At 36.2% G+C, this 26519-nt stretch overlaps 2 protein-coding genes across 2 annotated transcripts in view; one reads left to right on the top strand and one right to left on the bottom strand.

Moving 5' to 3' along the window:
* LOC110451545 (uncharacterized protein C1orf112 homolog) overlaps window positions 1-11788 on the bottom strand; it is a 90053-nt gene extending 78265 nt beyond the window's left edge. The window contains exons 1-5 of the mRNA XM_021499632.1: window positions 11682-11788; window positions 7687-7822; window positions 6613-6652; window positions 5948-6036; window positions 947-1051 (exon numbers count right to left, since the gene is read on the bottom strand). Coding sequence (XP_021355307.1) covers window positions 947-1051; window positions 5948-6036; window positions 6613-6652; window positions 7687-7776 — 324 coding nt within the window. The 5' untranslated portion in view covers window positions 7777-7822; window positions 11682-11788. The remainder of the gene's footprint in view (window positions 1-946; window positions 1052-5947; window positions 6037-6612; window positions 6653-7686; window positions 7823-11681) is intronic.
* Window positions 11789-11969: 181 nt separating this feature from the next.
* LOC110451537 (DNA (cytosine-5)-methyltransferase 1-like) overlaps window positions 11970-26519 on the top strand; it is a gene marked incomplete in the record, with an annotated part of 46817 nt that continues 32267 nt past the window's right edge. The window contains 10 exon segments of the mRNA XM_021499619.1: window positions 11970-12107; window positions 15721-15769; window positions 17967-18074; window positions 19107-19388; window positions 19734-19821; window positions 20353-20440; window positions 20865-21005; window positions 23172-23301; window positions 23462-23571; window positions 25798-25916. Of these exon segments, the coding sequence (XP_021355294.1) occupies window positions 12055-12107; window positions 15721-15769; window positions 17967-18074; window positions 19107-19388; window positions 19734-19821; window positions 20353-20440; window positions 20865-21005; window positions 23172-23301; window positions 23462-23571; window positions 25798-25916 (1168 nt within the window).

The raw sequence follows: 26519 nt of genomic DNA, 5'->3' as shown, positions 1-26519 counted from the left end.
GATAATGGCGGTTATCGAACTTGTCCGAGGTTTCATGGTAATTAACCTTGTTGTGAAGTTTGAAGTTAATCCGTTAATAATTACTCGAGATATCGAGCGGACATCGTTTGCCCGCCCGCCCGCTCACGTGATAACATAATACGTCCCCGTCTTCGACGGGCGTATAAAAAGCATTAATTTGATTCAAACACACCTGTTATGATCATTACACACACATTGCAGTAAATAGGAGATCATTTGACCACAGGATGTAGATTTTGAGTTTGTGTGAGTTTGGACTTGAATGAGGGATTATTTAGGGAGATTGGTACATTTTGGTCAAAATGAGGTAGGATTGACAGCTAAACTTACCCGTAGGTGAATGAGAATAACCCCCCCCCCCCCAAGGGCANATGAACTCTCCGACACTGGACACATTCTGTTATCACACCTATATAAAACTTACCCGTAGGTGAATGAGAATGAACTCTCCGACACTGGACAAATTCTGTTATCACACCTATATAAAACTTATCCGTAGGTGAATGAGAATGAACTCTCTGACACTAGACAAATTCTGTTATCTCACCTATAAAAAACTTACCCATAGGTGAATGAGAATGAACTCTCCGACACTGGACAAATTCTATTATCACACCTTTATAAACTTCCCCGTAGGTGAATGAGAATGAACCCTCCGACACTGGCCAAATTCTGTTTGTTTTATCACACCCATATAAAACTTACCCATAGGTGAATGAGAATGAACTATCTGACACTAGACAAATTCTGTTATCACACCTATATAAAACTTGTCCGTAGGTGAATGAGAATGAACTCTCTGACACTGGACAAATTCTGTTTGTTTTATCACACCTATATAAAACTTACCTTTTGAGGAGTAAAACTGTCCTCTAGGACACTGGTCAAGTCATATTTTATTTGTCACACCTCTTTGAAAACTTACCTGTAGGTGAGTGAGAATTTCCTCTTGGACACGGGTCAACTCTTGCTTGGCTTGTCCCAATAGATCCTTTACAGTCTCTAGAATATTATCAAATGTGCCACATATCTGTAAAAAAAATATAATATGAAAGTGTCATTCTCAGGATATAATGTTACCTCAAAAGAAAATCTTCTGAAATCTATGTATAACTGGTACTAGGTGTTGAAAAATCTCTGAAAACAATAACAATGGCTGTGAAACAAGGCCATTACTACCAGGTAGTCTCTGTATGTCACATTGTGTGTCTATCAACTACTGAGTACCCACTCTCTATTACAGAACACAGAAGCACAACACAAACCAACTCTGTGTTCATTCTATCATCATTGGAAGTTAACCTGTTATTTTACAGTTAAAACAATGTACACAAACATCCCAAACCACACAGAGATGTTTCAGCCTACTTATCACCCTCTTACCAACAGTAGACATGGAACAGGATCTGTTCAAAATATTTTCTGAGAATTCAAAGAAAATCTTCTTTTCATTTTCTTTCTTTTTTTTAACTTGACAGAAATATAAATAAATTCATCATAATAATATGATGTTTTATTTTCATAAAAGCACAATTTATACATGAAAATGTTTACTATAAATTAAAAGGTGAAATAAGATGATATACAATGGAGATGTTAAGACATAAACATACAGTATATATAGTGTATTGATATTTATAAGTCACCTCTCTCTACTGTGGCTATATACTCAGATATGTTTTTTACAGATTATCAGTATTTTATCAACTTTATTATGGAATACAGTTTTATGACAATGTGTTTTAAAGTAATAAAAATTCTTACATCCAGAACGTTATTGATTCTATGACTTCCCAAGTTCCAGATAACAAAGCAGGTTTTCAACAATTCTCAGAATACAAGTTTACGTTTTCTGAAAGTGGTTTGAAACTGAAAGTGAAACTAATTTAAGTGAAACTAATTTTAAGATGAGTTTCAAAGGAAATCAGCATTGAAAGTGAAAGTAGATTCCTTTCCAAAAACACAACATACAGAATGTACAAAACATTTATACTGAATTGGAAATGCACATAACTCTTCACCAACAAACAACAAAGAGTGATTTATACTAAGAGCAATTTATACTAAGAGCGTTTTTTACTATCTCAGAGTGGTAACATATTTTAACAAGTGGCCCAGAGGGCCTGTATCGCTCACCTGAATATGTTTAAAATAATTGGTATGAAGTAAAGACATAGCACTCCATGGTAGGTGCTGTAAGTACATATGAAATTTCAGAAAGATCCATCCAGTACTTAAGATATAGCGAGAACAAACTTCAAACAGAGCCCCATCCCTATGCCCCTAGGGGGTTATACCCACCAATTATACAAAATTGAGTCCCCTTGGCCCAAGGATTCTCCGGACTAAATAAGGATAAAATCCCTTAATTTTGATTTAAACATATTTTTTATTTGCATTTAATATACAAAAGGGATTGGGCACAAGTTGTCCAACTTATGTAAAGCCCTTCCTTCGGACCAGGTGAGCTAAAATCCCCGTGTGTGATTTGTGATTAGGTACTGGTATAAATGATCAGTGTAACATGATACAGTCCCTTCCAGAGTTCTAACTGTAATATATATGATACAGTTCCTTCCAGAGTTCTAACTGTAATATATATGATACAGTCCATTCCAGAGTTCTAACTGTAATATATATGATACAGTTCATTCCAGAGTTCTTACTGTAATATATATGATACAGTTCATTCCAGAGTTCTAACTGTAATATATATGATACAGTTCCTTCCAGAGTTCTAACTGTAATATATATGATACAGTCCCTTCCAGAGTTCTAACTGTAATATATATGATACAGTCCCTTCCAGAGTTCTAACTGTAATATATATGATACAGTCCCTTCCAGAGTTCTAACTGTAATATATATGATACAGTCCCTTCCAGAGTTCTAACTGTAATATATATGATACAGTCCCTTCCAGAGTTCTAACTGTAATATATATGATACAGTCCCTTCCAGAGTTCTAACTGTAATATATATGATACAGTCCCTTCCAGAGTTCTAACTGTAATATATATGATACAGTCCCTTCCAGAGTTCTAACTGTAATATATATGATACAGTCCCTTCCAGAGTTCTAACTGTAATATATATGATACAGTCCCTTCCAGAGTTCTAACTGTAATATATATGATACAGTCCCTTCCAGAGTTCTAACTGTAATATATATGATACAGTCCCTTCCAGAGTTTTAACTGTAATATATATGATACAGTTCATTCTAGAGTTTTAACTGTAATATATATGATACAGTTCATTCCAGAGTTCTAACTGTAATATATATGATACAGTTCATTCCAGAGTTCTTACTGTAATATATATGATACAGTTCATTCTAGAGTTCTAACTGTAATATATATGATACAGTTCATTCCAGAGTTCTAACTGTAATATATAGGATTTCTTCCAGAGTTCTAACTGTAATATATATGATACAGTTTATTACATACTTACTAATAAATACGGGTTTTTTAGCCCACCATCATCTGATGGTGGGCTATTCAAATCACCCTGCGTCCGTGGTCCGTCGTCCGTCCTAAACAATTCTTTGTTATCGGTATTTCTCAAGAAGTACCAGAGGGATCTTTCTCAAATTTTATATGCAGGTTCCCCTTGGTCCTTAGCTGTGCAGGGCAACTTTTGAGACTGATCGGATAAACAACATGGCCGACAGGCAGCCATCTTGGATTTTGATAGTGAAAGTTTGTTATCGCTATTTCTCAAGAAGTACCAGAGGGATCTTTCTCAAATTTTATATGTAGGTTCCCCTTGGTCCTTAGCTGTGCAGGGCAACTTTTGAGATTGATCGGATAAACAACATGGCCGACAGGTAGCCATCTTGGATTTTGATAGTGTGGGTTTGTTACCGCTATTTCTCCGGAAGAACTAGAGGGATCTTTCTTAAATTTTATATGTAGGTTCCCCTTGGTCCTAGCTGTGCAGGGCAATTTTAGAGACTGATCGGATAAACAACATGGCCGACAGGCAGCCATCTTGGATTTTGATAGTGAAAGTTTGTTATCGCTATTTCTCGGGAAGTACGGGAGGGATCTTTCTCAAATTTTAAATGTAGGTTCCCCTTGATCCCTCGTTGTGTATGTTATATTTTGAGACTGATCATAAAAACAAAATGGATTAAAAGAAGAACTAAACAGATCTTTCTCATATTGCAATGATCGATTCTATTTCTTTCACATTAAGTACTGTACTAGTAAATATGTGAAATGACAAACTCACTTTGAAGGTTGGCTTTCATACACATCAGTATTAAGTTTAGATCAAAAGTTACCTCAAGGTGCATTTACTGTTAACATGACTCGATCAAACAGATTAGAGGAAAGAAGAGAAAAGATCGACCTGACAAAGAACTAATGAAGATGGTACAAAGGTGGGCGCCAAGATCCCTCTGGGATCACTTGTTGTATATGCGATACGACACAATTGCTCTAACCCATATCAGCCCTCGCCGTATCACACCCCAAAACCTGTATCAGCCCCCGCCGTATCACACCCCAAAACCCATATCAGCCCGCAAAACCCATATCACACCCCATTTGAAAAAAAAATCGTTTTTCAATATTTCAAAAATCAAAATAAATCATAAGATAGTAGTTTTTATAAGAAAGTATGTAATAAACAGAATAAAACACGCCTTTTTCCATATCACACCCAGTATCAACCCTCGACCAATATCAGCCCGCGGGCCTTCGGCCCTTGGGCTGATATTGCAGTCTCGGGTTGATACTGGGTGTGATATGGAAAAAGGCATGTATTATTCTCTATTTATAAACATAACTTGACATAATAATATGTATGTCAGCAAACAAAAAGCCATTTCATAAACATAACACATTCATGTGGATCTTAATTCCTCTGTCCTAGGTCGATTCAGACGCTTTAGTTATATCATAACACATTCATGTGGATCTTAATTACTCTGTCCTAGGTCGATTCAGACACTTTAGTTATATCATAAAACATTCATGTGGATCTTAATTACTCTGTCCTAGGTCGATTCAGACACTTTAGTTATATCATAAAACATTCATGTGGATCTTAATTACTCTGTCCTAGGTCGATTCAGACACTTTAGTTATATCATAAAACATTCATGTGGATCTTAATTACTCTGTCCTAGGTCGATTCAGACACTTTAGTTATATCATAACACATTCATGTGGATCTTAATTCCTCTGTCCTAGGTCGATCAGACACTTTAGTTATATTTTTTTCATTTATTGATGTTATTTTCCATCTGTCTGTAATTATGACATAGGCAGATGCAATTTCTCTGTAATTTATTTCCTCTCTAGAAATATTTTAAAATGTCTGCATGATATGTATGTCTCCTCTCTCAGACAAAGCAGTGTCACTGACAAATCTATAATTAATCAATAATAGTGGTCTTGACTTTGGTCTTGGAATCCTGAAATAGGAACTCTTTTGAGGTATTCTTATCCTTGAGTTCTGTATAAAATATGGTAAAAAAAAAATGAAAAAAAGGAAGTTGCCAGTTTGATGTCACTGAATTGGTTGACAAACTCCTTCAGTGTGTATAATATGTAACAGTTAACTTGGCTCTACTCCCAGAAATACAAACACTTTCAAGGTATTTTCATAATCTTTGTATAACTCTTGAACAAAAATTGTTAAGAAATGAAGGAACAGAACCTTGACACTGAATCAGAATGCAACACAACAGAACATGACAGGACGGTCATAGGTAAGACTAAAGCCCCCCGCCCCTAACTAATTGGCACAGAAAAAATATCCTTAACAGAAAAAATATAAAACATCTGAAATAAATAATACAAAATGATGAGATAATTATTTTAAAATTCCCCCATTCCAATGAAACAATGTACTTTATTCCACTTTCTTTATGGTACATGTCCCTTTGAAATGATTGAAGAAACGTGTGTACCTGTAAAACTATCTGGCTGTAAACTCGCCACTCTGCTTCCAGAACATCAACACAGGGAAGGAATGACTGGCAAATGATTTTCAGTATTCCTGAAACAGGATCACATTCAAAATCAGTAATTTCAATGGTGTCATTAAACATTTAGCAATAGCAGTGTATAGCGCAATTGGTAAAACCAGAAAATGTATGCAAGATATGAATGAAGTTAGTGTCTTTTCAGAAAAATTTCTATAAATAATAAGAGACCTTGACCCTTACTTTCAACAAACCAAAATCAGGACATAAACAGTAATCATCACCAACTGCCGGTTATAATTATTAATGGATAGTAGCCTTACATAGAAATGTCCCTAAATAACGTGACTGAGAAGAATCCTTTAACACTACACGGAAGTCAATGAGTGTCCACTTGTTAAACATGTTCAGGAGAAAATAGCTATAAAATTTGGGTGACTACACAAGTGTGTATGCTGGAGGTTGTACATGTGTTCTGTTTGTTATGTGTCTGTATTTCTAAAGGTTAATTCACGGTACCACACAACTGGAATACTACATTGTCATCACAGAAACAATAATACTCAACCTAGACAATATCATACTTTAATAGTTGAGCAACATGAATAATTCTCTTACCCTCCAATCAATGATGGTGTGTTTCTACTTACCAACTTGTTCCTGTATCATCTGGGCTTCATGACAGTAGTTCTGTTTATATTGTCAAGGGCGTGCACAATTCATGTAATATTGCTTGATCATGAACTCAATAAGATAATTACTAATTTACTGTGAAATCTAATAATCCTAATGAACATTATTGATATAACACTGTCTTCCTTGTTTTTACATAAACAAGAGGCCCAATGGGCCTGCAACGCTCACCTGTTATTATTCTCACACTTGTAATCTTAAAAGTGGACTAAAATACAGCTACAGACAGAATATCAGTGATTCATAAGAACCTTTTAAAAATTGTAAACATGACACATGTGACCTTGAATGTCGAACAATGACATTATGTTGAAAGCGGGTCAAGGTCATTCATTTGAACAAACTTGGTAGTCCTGCCTCCCAGCATGCTACAGGCCCAATTTCAGTACCCTGGACCTTTTGGTTATTGAGAAGAAGTGGTTTGAAGATTTTACGACATTTGACCTCTGTGACCTTGAAAGTGGGTCAAGGTCTTTCATTTGAACAAACTTGGTAGCCCTTCATCCCAGCATGCTACAGGCCCAATATCAGTACCCTGGGCCTTTTGGTTACTGAGAAGAAGTTGTTTGAAGATTTTAAGACAATTGACCCCTGTGACTTTGAAAGTGGGTCCAGGTCATTCATTTGAACAAACTTGGTAGCCCTTCACCCCAGCATGCTACTGGCCAAAAATCATCAGCCTGGGCCTCTTGGTTATTGAGAAAAAGTTGTTTAAAGTAAAAAGTTGACGCCGGCTGGCCGGACGCCGCACCATGCCATAAGCTCACTTGGCCCTTCGGGCCAGGTGAGCTAAAAATCAATGCAACAACATATTTGCTTTGGACCTTTAAAACTACCAGTACAAGTATTACAAATCTTAATGAAAATCTGAAAATGTTACCAAAATTACAAACTATTTTGTAAGATATTTCAATAAAGTTGAATTGAAATAAAACTTGAAAAATATACTTTCTTATAGCAAACTCCCATAGATACCTATGGTTTTATTTCTGACCACTATAATATAAAATCATGAGTGAAAATAGGGATACAATAAGCTTCGGTAGAGCCTCATCCAGATTCTGCTGACATTGCTCTTCATTCCAGGTAACGACCGATTCCAGAAATGTGGTCTGTGACATGCTGTCATCAGAGCTGCAGTCTTTTGTTCTTTGGTCAATAACAAATCTACAAGATAAAAAAACAATGACAAATCTACAAGATAAAACAATGACAAATCTACAAGATAAAACAATGACAAATCTACAAGATAAAACAATGACAAATCTACAAGATAAAACAATGACAAATCTACAAGATAAAACAATGACAAATCTACAAGATAAAACAATGACAAATCTACAAGATAAAACAATGACAAATCTACAAGATAAAACAATGACAAATCTACAAGATAAAACAATGACAAATCTACAAGATAAAACAATGACAAATCTACAAGATAAAACAATGACAAATCTACAAGATAAAACAATGACAAATCTACAAGATAAAACAATGACAAATCTACAAGATAAAACAATGACAAATCTACAAGATAAAACAATGACAAATCTACAAGATAAAACAATGACAAATCTACAAGATAAAACAATGACAAATCTACAAGATAAAACAATGACAAATCTACAAGATAAAACAATGACAAATCTACAAGATAAAATAATGACAAATCTACAAGATAAAACAATGACAAATCTACCAGATAAAACAATAACAAATCTACAAGATAAAACAATGACAAATCTACAAGATAAAACAATGACAAATCTACAAGATAAACACAAATCTACAAGATAAAATAATGACAAATCTACAAGATAAAACAATCACAAATCTACAAGATAAAATAATGACAAATCTACAAGATAAAACAATGACAAATCTACAAGATAAAACGATGACAAATCTACAAGATAAAACATAGATGGCATTATGACTCTGTACGGTCCCCTTTTTGAGGAGAGAAGGACTAGCTTTATCCTTTGAGGTAAAGCAAAGAAATTACATAGTAGCATGAAGGTAAATGACAGGCTCTGGGATCGGGTGTTGCTCCTTTGTATTTTTCAGAGGACATGCCTAACGACTGGTGAAAAAAAAATTCTACCTGAATCTAATCCAAAAGCTAAGATTCATTTTCGCACGACGTATTACAGGGGGTGCGGAGAATGAAAGTGAGAGTAGCCTCTGGAATTTAGAGGATGTAATAGAACCTCCAATGTTAATATCTGTAACAGGAAAGAGGATAGTGTGCTACCACTGAGGAACAAGCGAACCCCTAGCTTCCCAGTCTGCCACTCCACCAATTGAGCTAAAGCCAGGAAACTAATATAAGTCAACCTAGCGGGAAGCACAGGTTGTTTCTGTTAAATCCTGTCCCTGCAGGTAGGGGGTAAGAATTGTATATGCTGCCCCCATTGCATGATTGTAAGAGGCGACTAAACTTCTTTCTAAACAACTTTCTTCATCCTAATGTCTCCCTTGACAATGCATCATTTTTGGCCTTAAGTCGAGCGTTCACCTCTGTGAGGACGGCTTTGGGTTCCGTCCCCTGGCAGAGACATATACCAGAGTCTGTAAAAATGGTAGTTTCTTCTCCTGCTTAAAGCTCAGCAATTTAGGAGTGGGACGACTGGTTCGCCTGTTGTCAGTATAATGTGACAGGATGGGGTGTCCTGCTGGGTGTCTTCGGTAGTATGTATTAAGTCGGCATCAGTTCTACACTATCACAAGGAGACAAACATGAACATATCGCAGTCTCCCAAAACACACGCATGCATCTTGCACAGAGGGGAGGCCGTCCTTGAATGACCATAGCTGTTGATAGGATGTTAAACAATACTATTAGTTACACGGATTTTGGCAGGGTATATGGGATTGTATGACCCTAAAGGGTTTCGTATTTCCTGTAGGGTCATACCATCCCGTATACCCTGCCAAAAATCTGTGTAACGAATTCATTACCCCTTTGAGTCTTTTATAATAAAAACAAAGAAAAATATATTTCCTCATCAGTATCAAAGCGAAACGTTTTGCCATTTTGTAAACAGCGAAGCAGACTACGAATGCAAGTTGTCTCCCGTTGCCCAGCCACAACATACAAAGACACGTGACCCGTATACCCCTTGTAAAATCACGTGATTCCACCATGTTACTGCTGAGAATCACGTGACATGACCGTATACCCCGAGATTTTCGTATACCCCCTGAGATTTACGAATGCGGTTTGGTACACTGTAGTTTTTAACCAATCAGATTCCTAGAATTTTCTCAAAGGGGTAATAATAAACCAAACCAAACCTTAAATCCTGTTGACCCAAGATTGTTAAAAACTATTTTTTTTCATATTTCGCAAACAGTGGTGTTGTTGGAAGAATTTCAGATGTATCATAATGTTATGCACAGATCTGGTCAATCATAAACATAGTGTAACATGTCTAATGGCTGAGGAAGACTACGGAAAATTTCAAATGAGACCAAATTAGTCAAACACAACCATAAAAACTGGCCTTAAATGTTTCACCCTAAACTTATTTTTAGGGCAAAACAACCAAGCGTGAACTGACCTGGGGTGGATGGGATTAAGGGTGAAATAACCAGACATCATGCACACTAGAAGGCAACAAATTGGAGACCTGACTGCTGAAGGTAGACATCCCCAGCATTAAAACATGAAGCAAGAAGCTGTAGAATGTGAAACCCAAACGAAAAATAAAAGTAACCCAGCACATTTTGTGTATTTATTCAATAAAAAAATTAACACCCTGGAGTAATATAAACATAATGTTGCAGATTTTAATTGTACATAGGACTACGGTCGCCTTCTAGATTTGCGCCAGAGGGAATTGCCCTTAAGCTCAGGTAGAGCGTCTGACTAGGAAACTATATCTAGCTAGGGATCGTGAGTTTGTTCCCCAGTGGAAGCAAATTTTTCTCTTTCCTGTTACAAATGCTGTCCGTGGCCCTAGATCCCTGTGGTGACAGGGAGTTAGAACCTGGGTTGTGGTGTTCGAGGGCGAACACATTTAAAAAGGGGGGAGTAGTGTGGCAGATTTTAACTTTACATAGTATTACGGTCGCCTTCTAGCTTCAAGCTAGAGGTAATTTCCCTTCAGCTCAGTGGTAGAGCAGCCAACTAGGAATCATGTGTCCGATCTTCGGTGGAAGCACACTATTCTCTTTCCTCATCCTGTTATAATAATATCATAATAATTATTGATAACCATGCAGCACCTCGTTGGGGAGACTCTACAGTAGTCCTATATCTCAGTATATTTGGCTTATTCCTTAGGAGAGGGACTAGCTGGGAAGCAGGTAAGGTAAAACATTATTACTCTGACGGGAAATTTAACCGATGCGTCTTTATAGTACAGCAAACTAACGATTGTATAAATCTACCTGACTTTTTGGACAGTTCAATGCAGTTACACAAGTAGTCACCACAGGAGTGAGTCTGACGTTTAATCAATATGTGTGTAACAATCGGTGACCCCCTACCTGCAGGGGCAGGATTTAAGGAGAAACAACCTGTCCTTCGCGCTAGGATGACTTATAATTAGTTTCCTGGCTTTAGCTCAATTGGTGGCGTAGCAATTCTTCACATAAACTGAAGATTACATGCTATGCGCTGGGAAATGTACAAGGGAATAAGGGTTATTTTTTAGATTTTTAACATATATAGATGCAACTATTTACAGGGTACATAGGGTCACTGGTTCCTCAGTGGTAGCACACTATCCTCTTTCCTGTTACAGATGTTATAAAAAAATACTATAAAAACATTTGTTTTTTTTATAGTATACGGGGTATTTTTTGATAGACAAGTTGTAATACTTATATTGATTAAACGTCAGACTCTTGTTGTAGTCACTTTCTTCGAGGGGAACGGTTGTAGTAAAATGGGGAGGAAATATGTGATCAGTGTTACATACGTGCTAGTGTTTTGTTACAAGCTGGGGGGGAATAAGAAAATGGTTAATTCTAATCGATCGTTTCTTCACGTCCTAAGTTTTGGTGAAATTCCTACCATGATGTTGTTTTTGTCCTGTCAAATATACCGCCTCAGTCTGCAAAAGACGTTTGTAAACTTCCGGTTTTCTCCATTTTACATTAGGGATGAGAGATTTCAATAATGTATAGTAATGTGAAAGAATATATACATCTTTCAATCATATCGCAATAAGATTATTAAGCTTAATGCTATACAACTTTTTACGTTTAAACAACGCGTTTAGATACAGCAAAACCTGCAAATTTTATATATACCGGAAGTGACATACAGTACCTAATCACCTTACTGGAACATTCCATTATTTCGCGGGAAAGTTTCTTCGTAGCAGAAAGACAGAGAACAGAAATAATTTCTGAATAATTGGTATTGTCGAAGGTATCAAGCAATAATGCCTGGTGCAACTCTTCCGCAGCCATCGTTGAATGCAGACATCAAGCAAAAGTGATTACTTTCATTGCCGATCTCTTATGTGCACATATTGTTATGGTTGACCATCTCTACTCAGGCTACTGCAATGACTAGTAGAGTCTAATGTTATCTTCTTCTTCACGTTAAACATCCTTCTAACACTGTACACTGATCTATCTTCATTTAATTACTTCATCTGTTACAAATTAATATTTGCGTTCAATTTGTTTAAATTGTGTTTGCATCCAATCCAAAATGTCATAATTTTGGGTAAGCATTACTGTAAAGTATAATCCCAGATCTGTGCAATCTGAATGAGTGACTGCTTTCTCTATTTGTGTTTTACATGTAAGGTGGCAGTACCCAAATCGGATCACTTTTTGCAAAAATACTTATAAATAAATAAATGTGTCAACAAATCAGTTATAACAATGATGTAGTCTTAGAATAGATAGCCATGGACTATTTTTTGACTACAGATAATTAGTTTTTAAGTTCAAATAGCGCAAGAAAACGTAATTCAAACTCAAATGTCAATGTTTTGATTACGTTTTTAAAAAATGGCGCGTGAGGCGACTATGCACTCTGTTTTGGACTATAGGAATAAATTCACACTATAGAAATACTTTCTGTCATATAAATTCTACAGGTCATCATAAAATGTTAGTATGCTGACAAAAAAATATTCATTTGAAGCGTACGATACTGCAAAATTCAAGCCGTGATCCGATTTCAGTACCGACATTCGCAAAAACTGGAGACGCTGATTGGTGACTTGAGAGCGTTCAATAAATATCTCAAGTGAGCCCCAGGTGCTAATTTCGTTTGTTAAAACACCCATTGATATTCTGTTTTTGATACAACCATAAATGAATATAATTTCTCCTCAGATTTTTCAATGATTTAATAAAATGATGGTTTGGTGATCCGATTTGGGTACTGTCACCTTACGATTGGATTGGAACTCCAAACCCTTAAATTCTTAATTAATTTTGATTGTTCACCAATCAATATGTACCCATGCAGTCGAGACTATATAGCTGCCATAACGTACGTAGCTTCTGATGACGAGATGTTGCATTCATATATATATTGCGTCTTCAGAGCTACGAAGCGGTCCTATGCCAACTAATGGAGCATGATCAAACATGGTAATCTGTAAGATTACATATAATTCACACCTCAATGTCCTCATACGAGTATAATGTTATCAAAATATTGCATAATTGTTGAAATAACAAATCCTTGCTAATAAAAAAAAATCTTGGGCAAATATAATATTACATGTACTACAAATCTAGATGCCGCCATGTTTTACTACAATTTCCATATTGGGTCATGACATCCATATATAGACGTCTGACCTATATTGGAAGAGAGACAAAGTTTCCATCATGGCAGTCAATTTAGATTTCGATTGCCCTTGCTACGTTAACTTGATAATTATATAATTTAACAACATTTTAGGCAGAGTTTAACTTCAAGTTATATAGGAAATCAACAGAAATAAGTTCATATTACAAACCTATTTATATATCAATATGCTGTCAATTAATTATAAAATCACCCCAGTGTAATTCACACCGGGCTTGCTCCATTACAGGCCTGGTATAATATGAATACTAATATTAATTAGTCCAGACCTGCTAAATTATCCAGGCGCCCCCATTTGATGAGGTCACCAGCCTTTAATGGCCAAATAGGATAAGGATATGTAACTTGTCCTTAGAATTCACACCTTGGACCTTCAAACTTCATGTATGCATGCTCCTGTTATAACCAACCAACTATCTGGTGATTGATCCTGATACTGCATTTTACACTTGTACCAAAGTTCTATGTAATTGACTCATCAATTAAATAACGGTCTTTGTTATGTGAACTATTAGGGTTCAAATTAACTGATATGATCCTTATTTGGAAATAAAGTATGTTCTTTTCTCTCCGTTAATAATTCTTATGTATAAAAAGTGCCATATTAAAAATTAAATATGAGATAATAATAAACTTTATTTATTGAGGATTAAAACTGTTTAGTCAAATGCTTATATATCATGGGTATTTCATCTAGATTCAAATCATTTAGTTTTACAGACTATTTAAAAAAAACATAGTACTGTAGATTAAACTTATTGCTAATGATATAACACATTAATATGTTACTAGACATCAAATTTCACGAGGAGCATAAATATCATGCTTAGCGTTCTGTTATAGTTAAATGCCTCGTACTTATGGCAGTCTATATAGAGAACCATACAAGTTGCCAGGATATAAGCTAAAATAGCATAAATACAAAAGTTGTTTCTTATCTGAAGGTATGAATCACAATATATTGCTCTATGCGATTGCCTAAAAGTGTTAAAAGATTGTGTCAATCCTGGTAATTGAGAAGTGTTTTCCCAAGTTTGACAACTCGATACAACAAATTACTAGAAGAAAATGCTGTGTTCTTCTAATTGAACTGACATGTATCTCTGAACTGTTTACATGATTCAAGTGAGAACCTAAATATTGGGGAGCAAGTCCATTTAAAAGTCATCGAAGAGTTTCTGTAGCTAACATAAATTCTGTAGGCAAATGGTGAAGCACTGATCATTACTTTCTTCACTGAGTAACATGTATGAGCTGAAGACTATTTCATTAGAAGTATATCAACTCTCTGAAAAATATTTGGTAAAATAGCTGTCATGGGCTCAAATCCTGGTCTGGTTTTTAGCTCACTTGACCCTTTGTACTGCGGCGTCCGTTGTCTGTCCGTCAACTTTTTCTTTTGAACTACTTCTGAAGAACTGTAGGACCTAGGGTCATTATATTTGACCAGTTGGTACCTTGAATGGAGTGCTTTAAAGTTTCCTTTAAAGTAGACAAGCAGTGAGAATCTTCTTAATTACAGTAATGAGGCCAAAGGTCAACTTTAAGTGCTAGTCAGGGGTCAATGGTCAACATGGGTTAAAAGCTTTAACAATCAATCTTTATCAAGTTCCATAAGGCCCAGGGTCATGATATTTGGCCAGTAGGTACCAAGGATGAAGTCCTATTAAGTTTTGTCATTAAAATGACCTTGACCTACTTTCAAGGTCACAGGGGACAAAATATGTTAAAAATTTCAAACAACAATATCCTAAGAATAGAGTCATGAAACTTGGGTATGTTATGAAGACCAGCAGTTCAAATCTTTTTCTTTATTACAGTAATGAGTTCAAAGGTCAACTTTGAATGTTAGCCAGAGGCAAAGGTCAACATGGGTTAAAAGCTTTAAAATTATAATTTCAAACATCAATATCTTCAGAAGCATTTAAGAGATGTTAAAATGTCTTGTTTTCTAGTTACCAAATTTGGTCTTAAGTTATTTATGACAGTTTCATTTAACAAAAGAAACAGGTGAGCAATACAGGTCCTCTGGGCCTCTGGTTTTTACATGTGTTACTTTTAGCTTGGCATTTTAATTAAAATTCTCAGTGTTCTAAGGTTGGACAAAGGATTTGTTATTCTTCAGAGAGAGAAAAAAATGTTTTATTAAGGAAAGGCTGACTGGAGGTAGCTGAGCTGATCATCACTATCAGAAGGATTAAGTCTAGCTGCTTAATAATAAAAAGTTCTGTTAAGATTTCATGTTTCAGTTTTTATAATTTTACTGTTTCAGATTGTCTGAGTTGGATGATGAGTTGAAGGATGGCGATATCACCGAAAAGGTTTGTCTTTATACACTTGTTGAGCCTCTAGCGACAAATTGGGGACACACATGTGCTCATTCCTGTGTAAGTGCTATAGATTGCATACATGCCATAACTTTCCAGTGCAAAATAGTGAGATCAGTGATTATTTTTAGTGAGATTTGGTCAAAATAGTGAGATTATTTCTCTGAATTAGTGAGTAAACCCATAACTACATTTTTAGCTCGAGCTTATGCCATACTGTTTCGTCCGTACGTACGTCAACAATTTATTAAAACGACTTCTTCTTCTTAACCACTGATTGGAATTCAACTAAATTTGACTGGAAGCATCCCTAGGTGGTGGGGATTCAAAATTGTACAAATGATGGAGCTGACCACCCAGGGGGCTGAGAGGCGGGGCAAAAAGGGGTCAATTTTGCAATATTGGTATAAGCGACCTCTTCTCTGGAACTAAGAGGTGGATATCAACCATATTTGACTGGAAGCATCCCTAGGTGGTGGGGATTCAAAATTATACAAATGATGGGGCTGAGGGCGGGGCCAAAAAGGGGGCAATTTAGCTATATTGTTATAAACGACTTCTACTGTAGAACTATGCCATGGATATTGATCATGTTTGGTCCGAAGCATTCATGGGAGGCAGGGATTCAAAATTGTACAAATGGTGGGGCTGAACCCCCGGGCTAAGGGGTGGGGCCAAAAAAAGTGGATTACTTGGAAATAGTTGAGATCCCCACCATATAACCATGGTATACAATTGCTGAGTGTAAAGAGAAGAATGCACATTTGCTTCCAGGATGGCTATAGAGTCTGGCCCCGCCCTTGGAGACATAGTCCCTGGGCCATAACTTTAAAACAGTTGAGATCCCACCCCAAAACTATGTATATATATGCTGGGCATAAAAAGACGAATGCAGTCATGATATCAGAATAGACCCTGGGGTCTGACCGAACCCCTAGGGACCTAGTTTGTTAGTCACAGCTTGGAAACAGTTGAGAGCCCCACCCTATAACGGTATATACAATTGCTGAGTATAAAGAGATTATTGCACATATGCTTCCAGGATGGCCTTGGAGACCGCCCCGCCCTTGGAGACTTTACCCCTGGGTCATAACTTCGAAATGGTTTAGATCCCCACCCCAAAACTATATATACAATTGTTTGGCATAAAAAGACGAATGCAGTCATGATATTAGAATTGACCCCAGGGTCTGCCCCACCCTTGCAGACTTAACCCCTGGGTCATAACTTTGAAATGGTTGAGATCCCCACCCCAAAACTATATATACAAATGCTGTGCAAAAAGAGACAAATGCAGTCACGATATTAGAATTGATCTGGGGTCTGGCCACAACCCTAGGGACCTAGTTTCTGAGTCAAAGCTTGGAAACAGTTGAGATCCCCACCCCATAACCATACATAAAATTGCTGGGCATGAAGAATCTAATCAGATATGCTACAACGATTGGCCTTGGTGTCTGGCATATTCCCTTGATCTCATTCGGAGAATATTTTGCCATAATTGCTTTGGTATCCAGGTGAGCGATACAGGCCCTCTGGGCCTCTTGTTTATATACCCAATTCTGAAGAAACTTGATTTCTTCTGTTTATGTTATTTTCATTAACACTCAATACCATCCCGACGGCAAGAGAATAAATTCCGGATTCAATGTCGGTGTCCAATTTCGATTGTAATGAATTAACAGCTCTTATGTTGCTGTTTAATGTTAATATCAACTGTCATCACATATTAATTAGCAACTAGCCGCCACTGGATGTGGGATCAATGATTTAATTGCTTAACAGTTCACACATCGGTGAGCAAGTCACCAAGCCATGCCCCGCTAAATCGGCTGGCCTGGTCCGTAATTTAAGTGGCTGGCGTTTCACTTCAGACCTCTCAGTGACCAAGGTCAGTGTGAATCCATGTAGTTATTGTTTATTCACTAAGATTGACCACGTGAGACCGATTAAAATTCGTGACGAATGTGGGGGGGTTTCTGAAGCAGTTTTCGTGAGTCTCACTCCAAAATCGTTAGATATGGCATGTATGAGAGTGTTTCATGTGAGCCAATAGCAAGAGTATATCATTGTCAACAATGGAGTTACTTGGCTACATTTTGTTAATACTGCTGAGTGCTCAAGTTCATGTAAAATAATCTAATTTTCTAATCGTCGCATCAAAGACCAATTTATATTTGGTAACTTTCAGGGTTATTGGAAGAAGAAATGTCGACTACTTGATGACAGTATTCCTGACAAGACTAGAGGAGAAGTGCTGTCTGTGGAGAACGACTTGAAGGAGGACATAATTACAGAGGTATTCATTGATCAGTACCATTACCCCATGATGGAATGGTGACTTTAGGATACTTTTATTTCTGCCCAACAACACAATGTACACTGTGTTCTCGCTAAGTATTAAAACAGGTGGTTGATTTGTAAACTGTGTTCTCACTAAGTATTAAAACAGGTGGTTGATTTGTACTCTGGTCTCGCTAAGTATTAAAACAGGTGGTTGATTAGTACACTGTGTTCTCACTAAGTATTAAAACAGGTGGTTGATTTGTACACTGGTCTCGCTAAGTATTAAAACAGGGGGTTGATTTGTACACTGTGTTCTCGCTAAGTATTATAACAGGTGGTTGATTTGTATACTGTGTTCTCGCTAAGTATTAAAACAGGTGGTTTATTTGTACACTGTGTTCTCGCTAAGTATTAAAACAGGTGGTTTATTTGTACACTGTGTTCTCGCTAAGTATTAAAACATGTGGTTGATTTGTACACTGTGTTCTCACTAAATATTAAAACAGGTGGTTGATTTGTACATTGTTCTCGCTAAGAATTTAAACAGGTGGTTGATTTGTACACTGTTCTCGCTAAGAATTAAAACAGGTGGTTGATTTGTACACTGTGGTCTCACTAAGTATTAAAACAGGTGGTTGATTTGTACACTGCGTTCTCACTAAGTATTAAAACAGGTGGTTGATTTGTACATTGCTCTCGCTAAGAATTTAAACAGGTGGTTGATTTGTACACTGTTCTCGCTAAGAATTAAAACAGGTGGTTGATTTGTACACTGTGTTCTCACTAAGTATTAAAACAGGTGGTTGATTTGTACATTGTTCTCGCTAAGAATTTAAACAGGTGGTTGATTTGTACACTGTTCTCGCTAAGTATTAAAACAGGTGGTTGATTTGTACACTGTGGTCTCGCTAAGTATTAAAACAGGTGGTTGATTTGTACACTGTGTTCTCGCTAAGCTGTTTACTGTCTTGATATAAAATGTATGTGTATATTGGTATGACATTCATTTAATGAAGTTTGAACAACCAGGCTTTTATCTTTCTAGAAAGGATATTATAAGAAGCTGCAGAAGATTTTTGACTTGTACCTAAAACTAAGCGGGGGATTACAGGACCAAGAAGTAGCTAAGAAAGAGGAAATAGGTTCAGCGGAAAATGGAAAGAAACCAAATGGAAACCATGAGGACAATGATACAGCTTCTAACGGACATTCCAATGGAACTAAAGACCACACAGAGAACGGTACCAACAATGGCACAGTAACTAACGGAACCACCAACGGATCAAATGGCATGTCTGAGGAGGGAAGTGATCCCGAGTTAAAAGAGGTATCGGTTTGTTGGCCTTATATCTTGTATATGCACATTCTTCTTGGAAATTATTGTTCCAAAATGCCTACAGTGGGTTGAATTTATGTCCAGGGGAAAAAATCAGACTTTTACTTAAATATGGTGTAAATCTAGATGAAATATTTATCAACCTGGATATTTGGGTTGATGACAAGGTCAGATATCTTTATAATATGTCCACAATTGAACATTTATTGACTCAAGCTAACCCATTATGCCTTTCATTCCTACTTTTTACTTGCTATTTAAGTTAGATGACAAGTAAACAGGAGGAGTCTTTAAAAGAAATGCATATTATTTATGTTGATGTTACAATCTCTTCAGGAGTTAATGGAGATCAAGGAAATTAGCAAAAATGAAGGCGAAGAAAAAGATGAAGAAGGAAATGATGTGGAGGTGAAATCACCTCGAGGTAGGTGTATTTATATATACTGTTGTACAGTAGGTGTTTCTCAGGTTCACAACTTTTAAAGACATGTCTGCAAGAAAAATACTAAAAATGTTAGTTACTATATCCCTAGATTTTTAACCTCTGGAAAAAGAAGTTGTTATCTGATAATATCCTTATAGTCCTAAACTCATCATTGGTTGTCTTTCACTAACACTGACAAACACTTTTTCAATTTTATCTGTTTTCTGTTTCATTTGTTCAGATATTCTTTCATGTTATATTTGACGAAAAAATCAATGAATGAGTTTCTGATTTACCAAGTGGAAATTTCATTCACTTGCATTACTTTCCTACTGGCAAGAACAGTTCCCAATGCCTCAGCTCTACTTCATACTGATCAAGAGAATTCATATACTCAATTAAGGAAGATTTCAGAACATGAAATGAAAAGTACCTAGGTAATCATTTTCTCATAATGGTAAACTGTCAGTCTATTTTTGTTGTTGACTAGAAAAAGAACAATGCTGAAATGCTATCTTCTCCCTAACTTAGGAACTAGCGGTAAGAAAGGCAGAGGTCGACCAAGCAGGAATTCCAATGGAGCTGCACAACCATCCATCATGTCTATGTTCAACAAAATGTAAGTTTCTCCCTTCCCTGACTGTCAGTAATGAACAATTATAAATAAACTGTTGTACTCTTAAAAAGGATGGCCTGAAATTGAATTTACCAAAAATATTCATTAGCTGCTATTTACAGGCTAATCCACAGCAAGATGATTTTGTGAATACAACAGAATAGTGAATATTGTTTGACAAAATGACACAACAGGTTGAACAAACAAAGTGAATCCATCATACACTGCACCAGATTGTGTTTCTCCTCATAAACATTAGCATCACACACTGAAATATCACAGCTGTATACAGTATAGGAACCATTGGGTAACCGGTAACACTGTGATATGATCAGTACAAGGTGCTGTAAATTAACAGGATATTATCAACTTGTTGTAATTGTATTATTTGTGGAGGTTGAGATGTGTTTATATCTTTGTTTGCTAGGCCAGCAAAGAGGAAGTCCACTGCTGAGGAGGAGGAGGACCAGAGAGTGAAACGTGAAGAGGAGAAGGAGTCAAAGAAAGCCAAAACAGAGGATGGAGAGAACAACGAAGATAAGATGGACACAGATAATCAGGATACAAGGTGTGTATGTGAGGTCCTGGAGTGACAAAGTGTGTGTATATCATGTCATCAAACACAGTCGTTAACTGTATATCGTGTCATCAAACACAGTCGTTAACTGTATATCATGTCATCAAACACAGTCGTTAACTGTATATCATGTCATCAAACACAGTCGTTAACTGTATATCATGTCATCAAACACAGTCGTTAACTGTATATCATGTCATCAAACACAGTCGTTAACTGTATATCATGTCATCAAACACAGTCGTTAACTGTATATCATGTCATCAAACACAGTCGTTAACTGTATATCATGTCATCAAACACAGTCGTTAACTGTATATCATGTCATCAAACACAGTCGTTAACTGTATATCATGTCATCAAACACAGTCGTTAACTGTATATCATGTCATCAAACACAGTCGTTAACTGTATATCATGTCATCAAACACAGTCGTTAACTGTATATCATGTCATCAAACACAGTCGTTAACTGTATATCATGTCATCAAACACAGTCGTTAACTGTATATCATGTCATCAAACACAGTCGTTAACTGTATATCATGTCATCAAACACAGTCGTTAACTGTATATCATGTCATCAAACACAGTCGTTAACTGTATATCATGTCATCAAACACAGTCATTAACTGTATATCGAGTCATCAAACAGTCGTTAACTGTATATCATGTCATCAAACACAGTCGTTAACTGTATAACATGTCATCAAACACAGTCGTTAACTGTATATCATGTCATCAAACACAGTCGTTAACTGTATATCGAGTCATCAAACACAGTCGTTAACTGTAAATCGTTTCATCAAACACAGTCTATAACTGTATATCGTGTCATCAAACACAGTCATTAACTGTAAATCGTTCCTTGATGTCACAGGATTTCACTGCGGAATCAGTCATAACATTTATCTATTTGGATATCTGACTTTCAAAGAACTCTTTTTAGAAGGATTCCTGTCTTAACCCTTAGGCTGCGACATTGATTTCTATGTAAAGGGACACCACTGCTGAATTAGTTACTGAAATTTAAATTAATTTACTTGATTTTTCAAATGTGCATAACTTGGAAAATATTTGTTATATGTGAAAAAAAGTTGTATGAAAATTGTTCGTTGTTGTCTTAAGTTTATATGAACGTTTTCAATTCTAAAGTTGCTTCAGTATTTACCTGTACAGGTGGTAATAAAGGTAAGAAAATGTGAAACTTTTAATTAATCGGATTTAAGCAAGAGGAGGATCGTTTTAAAATTATTTTCGTCCGCAAATGTGATTGGCAAATGATAACAGAGATTATAAACTTCATTTTTGACATAAGACGCTGTATATTTACACGGAGATTCTCAGGTAAAAAGGTCAGGTATTTTGACAAGAATTGCATGTGATTTGCTACAGGTTTCAGGTTGCCATTCAATACATTTACTGTCACAGTCGGCATATAGATATATCTTAGCTACGGTCTAGTTTATGATTAAATCATCGATAAAAAGTTTGAAGAAATAAATCGGCTCAAAAAGTATTTATGTCAATGTTCAATTCGGCCTCACCTGCAGACAACATGTGCGCCTTGGTCTGCCGATATTTTCCTGTTTGCGTAGGGCACAAATCCTTTTATTGGAAAGTTAAATAGTATGTTACACCGGAGTATTTCCACATCAACCATGCCAAACCCTTCAAAACATTTATTATCTTCGTAGGTGACGATGGAGAATAAATGTTTACCATCATATTCATCGCTTCAATCTACACGTCCACCATTTTATGCCTTTTTTTTTTTCGATTTGAAATTCTCTTGCACACCTTTGGTTATTACTAGGGTACACTGCCGTGAATATCAAAAGTAATGACAAAACAACCAATCAGAAGCCTTCTACTATACACATTCGGGTATGGTATAGCAACAACCCGACTTCACACTTCCTGGCTACCGATCAAAACCTACAGACCGAGAAACGACATATGTCGTGCGTAGCACTGACGGCCTGACTTTTCAAAACGACATATGTCGCGCGTAGCAGCCTAAGGATTAAGTATTTATGTTTAAAAGTTAAATTCTTGTTAACTTGTCACTTCTATAGTATTTGACACCCGAACTATTCTATACCTGTTACCATATAATAACATACTGACTAGGTGTTGTATGACTTTATAAACCAGGGACCTGCAGGACGAGGTGAAAGTTGAAGCGAGCCCTGCCCCCAAACTACCACCTGCTAAATGTCGTGAATGTAAACAACTGTTGGACGACCAAGATCTGTTGATGTTTCCCGGTGATCCCGACGATGCAGTATGTATACATTGAATTAGTTTCTGAGGGAAAGTTCTGGTTTAAGAATTAATATAATTAGGTAATGTTGTACAATTTTCAGAAATAGTAGCTATAGATATATTTGATTCCATATTTTATATTCAACATGTTGCTCTAATTTATCCCTGTCTTTCTATAGGTGGAAGAGTTTATAGCATTGACAAACCCAAAGTTGTCTGTGTTTACGGGGGATGAGGAGAATATCAACAGTTACGATGAACGGCCACAGCATAAAATCACTAACTTTAGGTAAGTGTTCATTTTGTTAACCAAACGAAATGACAGACCCACTTCCGTTCGGGGTGCGTGCGCATAATTCAGTATTGCATGCTTCCGCTATATAGTTTCGTTATTGTAAATAGAAAGTAGAATCTCTGACACTCACCTGTGGGTAACACAAAGGCTTCTGATACTCTTCTCCAAATAATAATCCATACTTTAAATAATTGCTGAAAACAAAATGTTTATCTCCTGTGCATTCTACGAGTGTTGTGGTGGTGAAATTCGTGCACTAGGTTTGAGCGTTTTAGCAACTCGGATTGCGGTCTGGCGAGTGTTACGCGTATGAAATACATATGATTCGAGAAAGCACATGTGAAACCTGTCAAGCATTGACGCTGTCTGTAGAAGGAAGAAGTAAATATATAAACTTATAAACCGTATGAGTGATGAAGTATAAACTTTATTTTGATGTTTGAAACGGTAACATATATATGCCATATCGTGCTTAGGTTGATAACGGTAGACTAATGGCGCCGAGACGAGACGATAGGTGAACTGTGTATGCTTATCAAACATTTGTGTAACACAGCATGCTATTTCTGGTGTATCTATTTATGAAAGTGTAACAATTTAAGAACATGACAACTGCCGCTGCTGTTTGACAAGAATTCGCGCCGTGTCAAAATAGTATCCAATTGGGTGTAAGGGAAATAACTCTTACGTTGGTGAAGTCGCATTGGGAAATATAATTCAAATATATTCCAAGAACATTTGTGAGATTTTGTATATTCAATGACGGTAAATATAGTCGCTACAAATATTAATGATTTTCACTAATATGAATAAAAAATAAATAAAAATAAAAAGAGTACAATGTCTCTTTTCTCCATGCATGTTTTCCCACTACTGTTAATTATCCTTCATTTCACAAGCAAAAAATGCACCTATTCTTTATTATCCATTCAACGATTGCCATTCTGCACGTAAACGCTCATGTCACATCATTGGAGGATGCTAATTAATGAAAATTACAACAATGCGTCACACTTAAAGAGGGTGAAAAAAGAGGAGAGGGAGAAATGTTTTTAAGGCATCATTTAAGAGGTGATTGATTTTGAAAATCCTAAACGCAACATCATCAGATGACCTGATTTTCAATTAGCAGAATACAGAACACATATCTGAGTTATTATAGTAGATTTTTATGCTCAACGTGTCACTGAAGCAATTAAATTTAAAATGGTGAGCGGCTGTAATGCCACACTGACATAATTCTAGTTTCGATTTTAAAAATGATTTATTGTGCAAAAAATTCTCTATTCATAGGGATGTTGGACCTAGTTATTGTAAAGCTGCAGTCACTGCATACCACGTAGGTGGTGTTGGTTTTTATGTAGTTGACGTAACAAAGTAGATTATATTGTCAACCTTTTGTTATACGTTGTCCTATATAATGTTTGTATAGCTCATTGCTTGGACCTTTGGTTATACTTTGTCCAATATAATGTTTGTATAGCTCTTTGCTTGGACCTTTTGTTATACATTGTCCTATATAATGTTTGTATAGCTCATTGCTTCAACCTTTTGTTATACGTTGTCCCATATAATATTTGTATAGCTCATTGCTTGGACCTTTTGTTATACTTTGTCCTATATAATGTTTGTATAGCTCATTGCTTGAACCTTTTGTTATACGTTATCCCATATAATGTTTGTATAGCTCATTGCTTGGACCTTTTGTTATACGTTGTCCTATGTAATGTTTGTATAGCTCATTGCTTGGACCTTTTGTTATACTTTGTCCAATATAATGTTTGTATAGCTCATTGCTTGGACCTTTTGTTATACATTGTCCTATATAATGTTTGTATAGCTCATTGCTTGAACCTTTTGTTATACGTTGTCCCATATAATGTTTGTATAGCTCATTGCTTGGACCTTTTGTTATACGTTGTCCTATGTAATGTTTGTATAGCTCATTGCTTCAACCTTTTGTTATACGTTGTCCTATATAATGTTTGTATAGCTCATTGCTTGGACCTTTTGTTATGCATTGTGCTATATAATGTTTGTATAGCTCATTGCTTGGACCTTTTGTTATATGTTGTCCTATGTAATGTTTGTATAGCTCATTGCTTGGACCTTTTGTTATACGTTGTCCTATGTAATGTTTGTATAGCTCATTGCTTGGACCTTGCCGCTTATTTAACTGTGTGGAATCCGTTGTAAAGAATATATTGACTACTTTTTCAGTGTGTACGACAAAAATACCCATCTCTGTCCATTTGACACGGGGCTGATAGAGAAGAATGTTATGCTCTACTTTAGTGGATCTCTGAAACCAATCTTTGATGAGAACTCCAGTGCTGAGGGTAAGGTTTGGAGAAAGTCAACAGTCATCACAGATTAAATTGTTCATATAGGATTATGGGTATCTGTTACTATACATTTTGATATCCTACCTTTAGTTGTTGTTTAATATTGCTATTTATCCCCACATTGTGAGAAAACAGGGGATGTTAATTTGGTTGTCATTACTCATATATCCCTCCTGTCATGCTTAAGTCTTCCATTTCCCTTCAGTATGTGCATATATATCAGCAAGTCTCACACAAACTTTGTTCACCACTGATGTATATATTTACACATAATTAATGGGATTGATTTTCATGCGACAGCGTTCTTAAAAAATGATTGGATGACACTCTTAGTATGTACCGTATACACATAATGGTAAGTCTGTACAGTATACACATAATGGTAAGTCGGGGTAAGTCTGTACACTATACACATAATGGTAAGTTTGTACACTATACACATAATGGTAAGTCGGGGTAAGTCTGTACACTATACACATAATGGTAACTCTGTACACTATACACATAATGGTAAGTCTGTACACTATACACATAATGGTAAGTATGTACACTATACACATAATGGTAAGTCTGTACACTATACACATAATGGTAAGT

This window comes from Mizuhopecten yessoensis, unplaced genomic scaffold (genome assembly GCF_002113885.1).
Source record: "Mizuhopecten yessoensis strain PY_sf001 unplaced genomic scaffold, ASM211388v2 scaffold651, whole genome shotgun sequence".
NCBI lineage: Eukaryota > Metazoa > Mollusca > Bivalvia > Pectinida > Pectinidae > Mizuhopecten > Mizuhopecten yessoensis.
The sequence above is the reverse complement of the archived record's forward strand: the minus strand, read 5'-3'. Positions and strand labels throughout refer to the sequence as shown.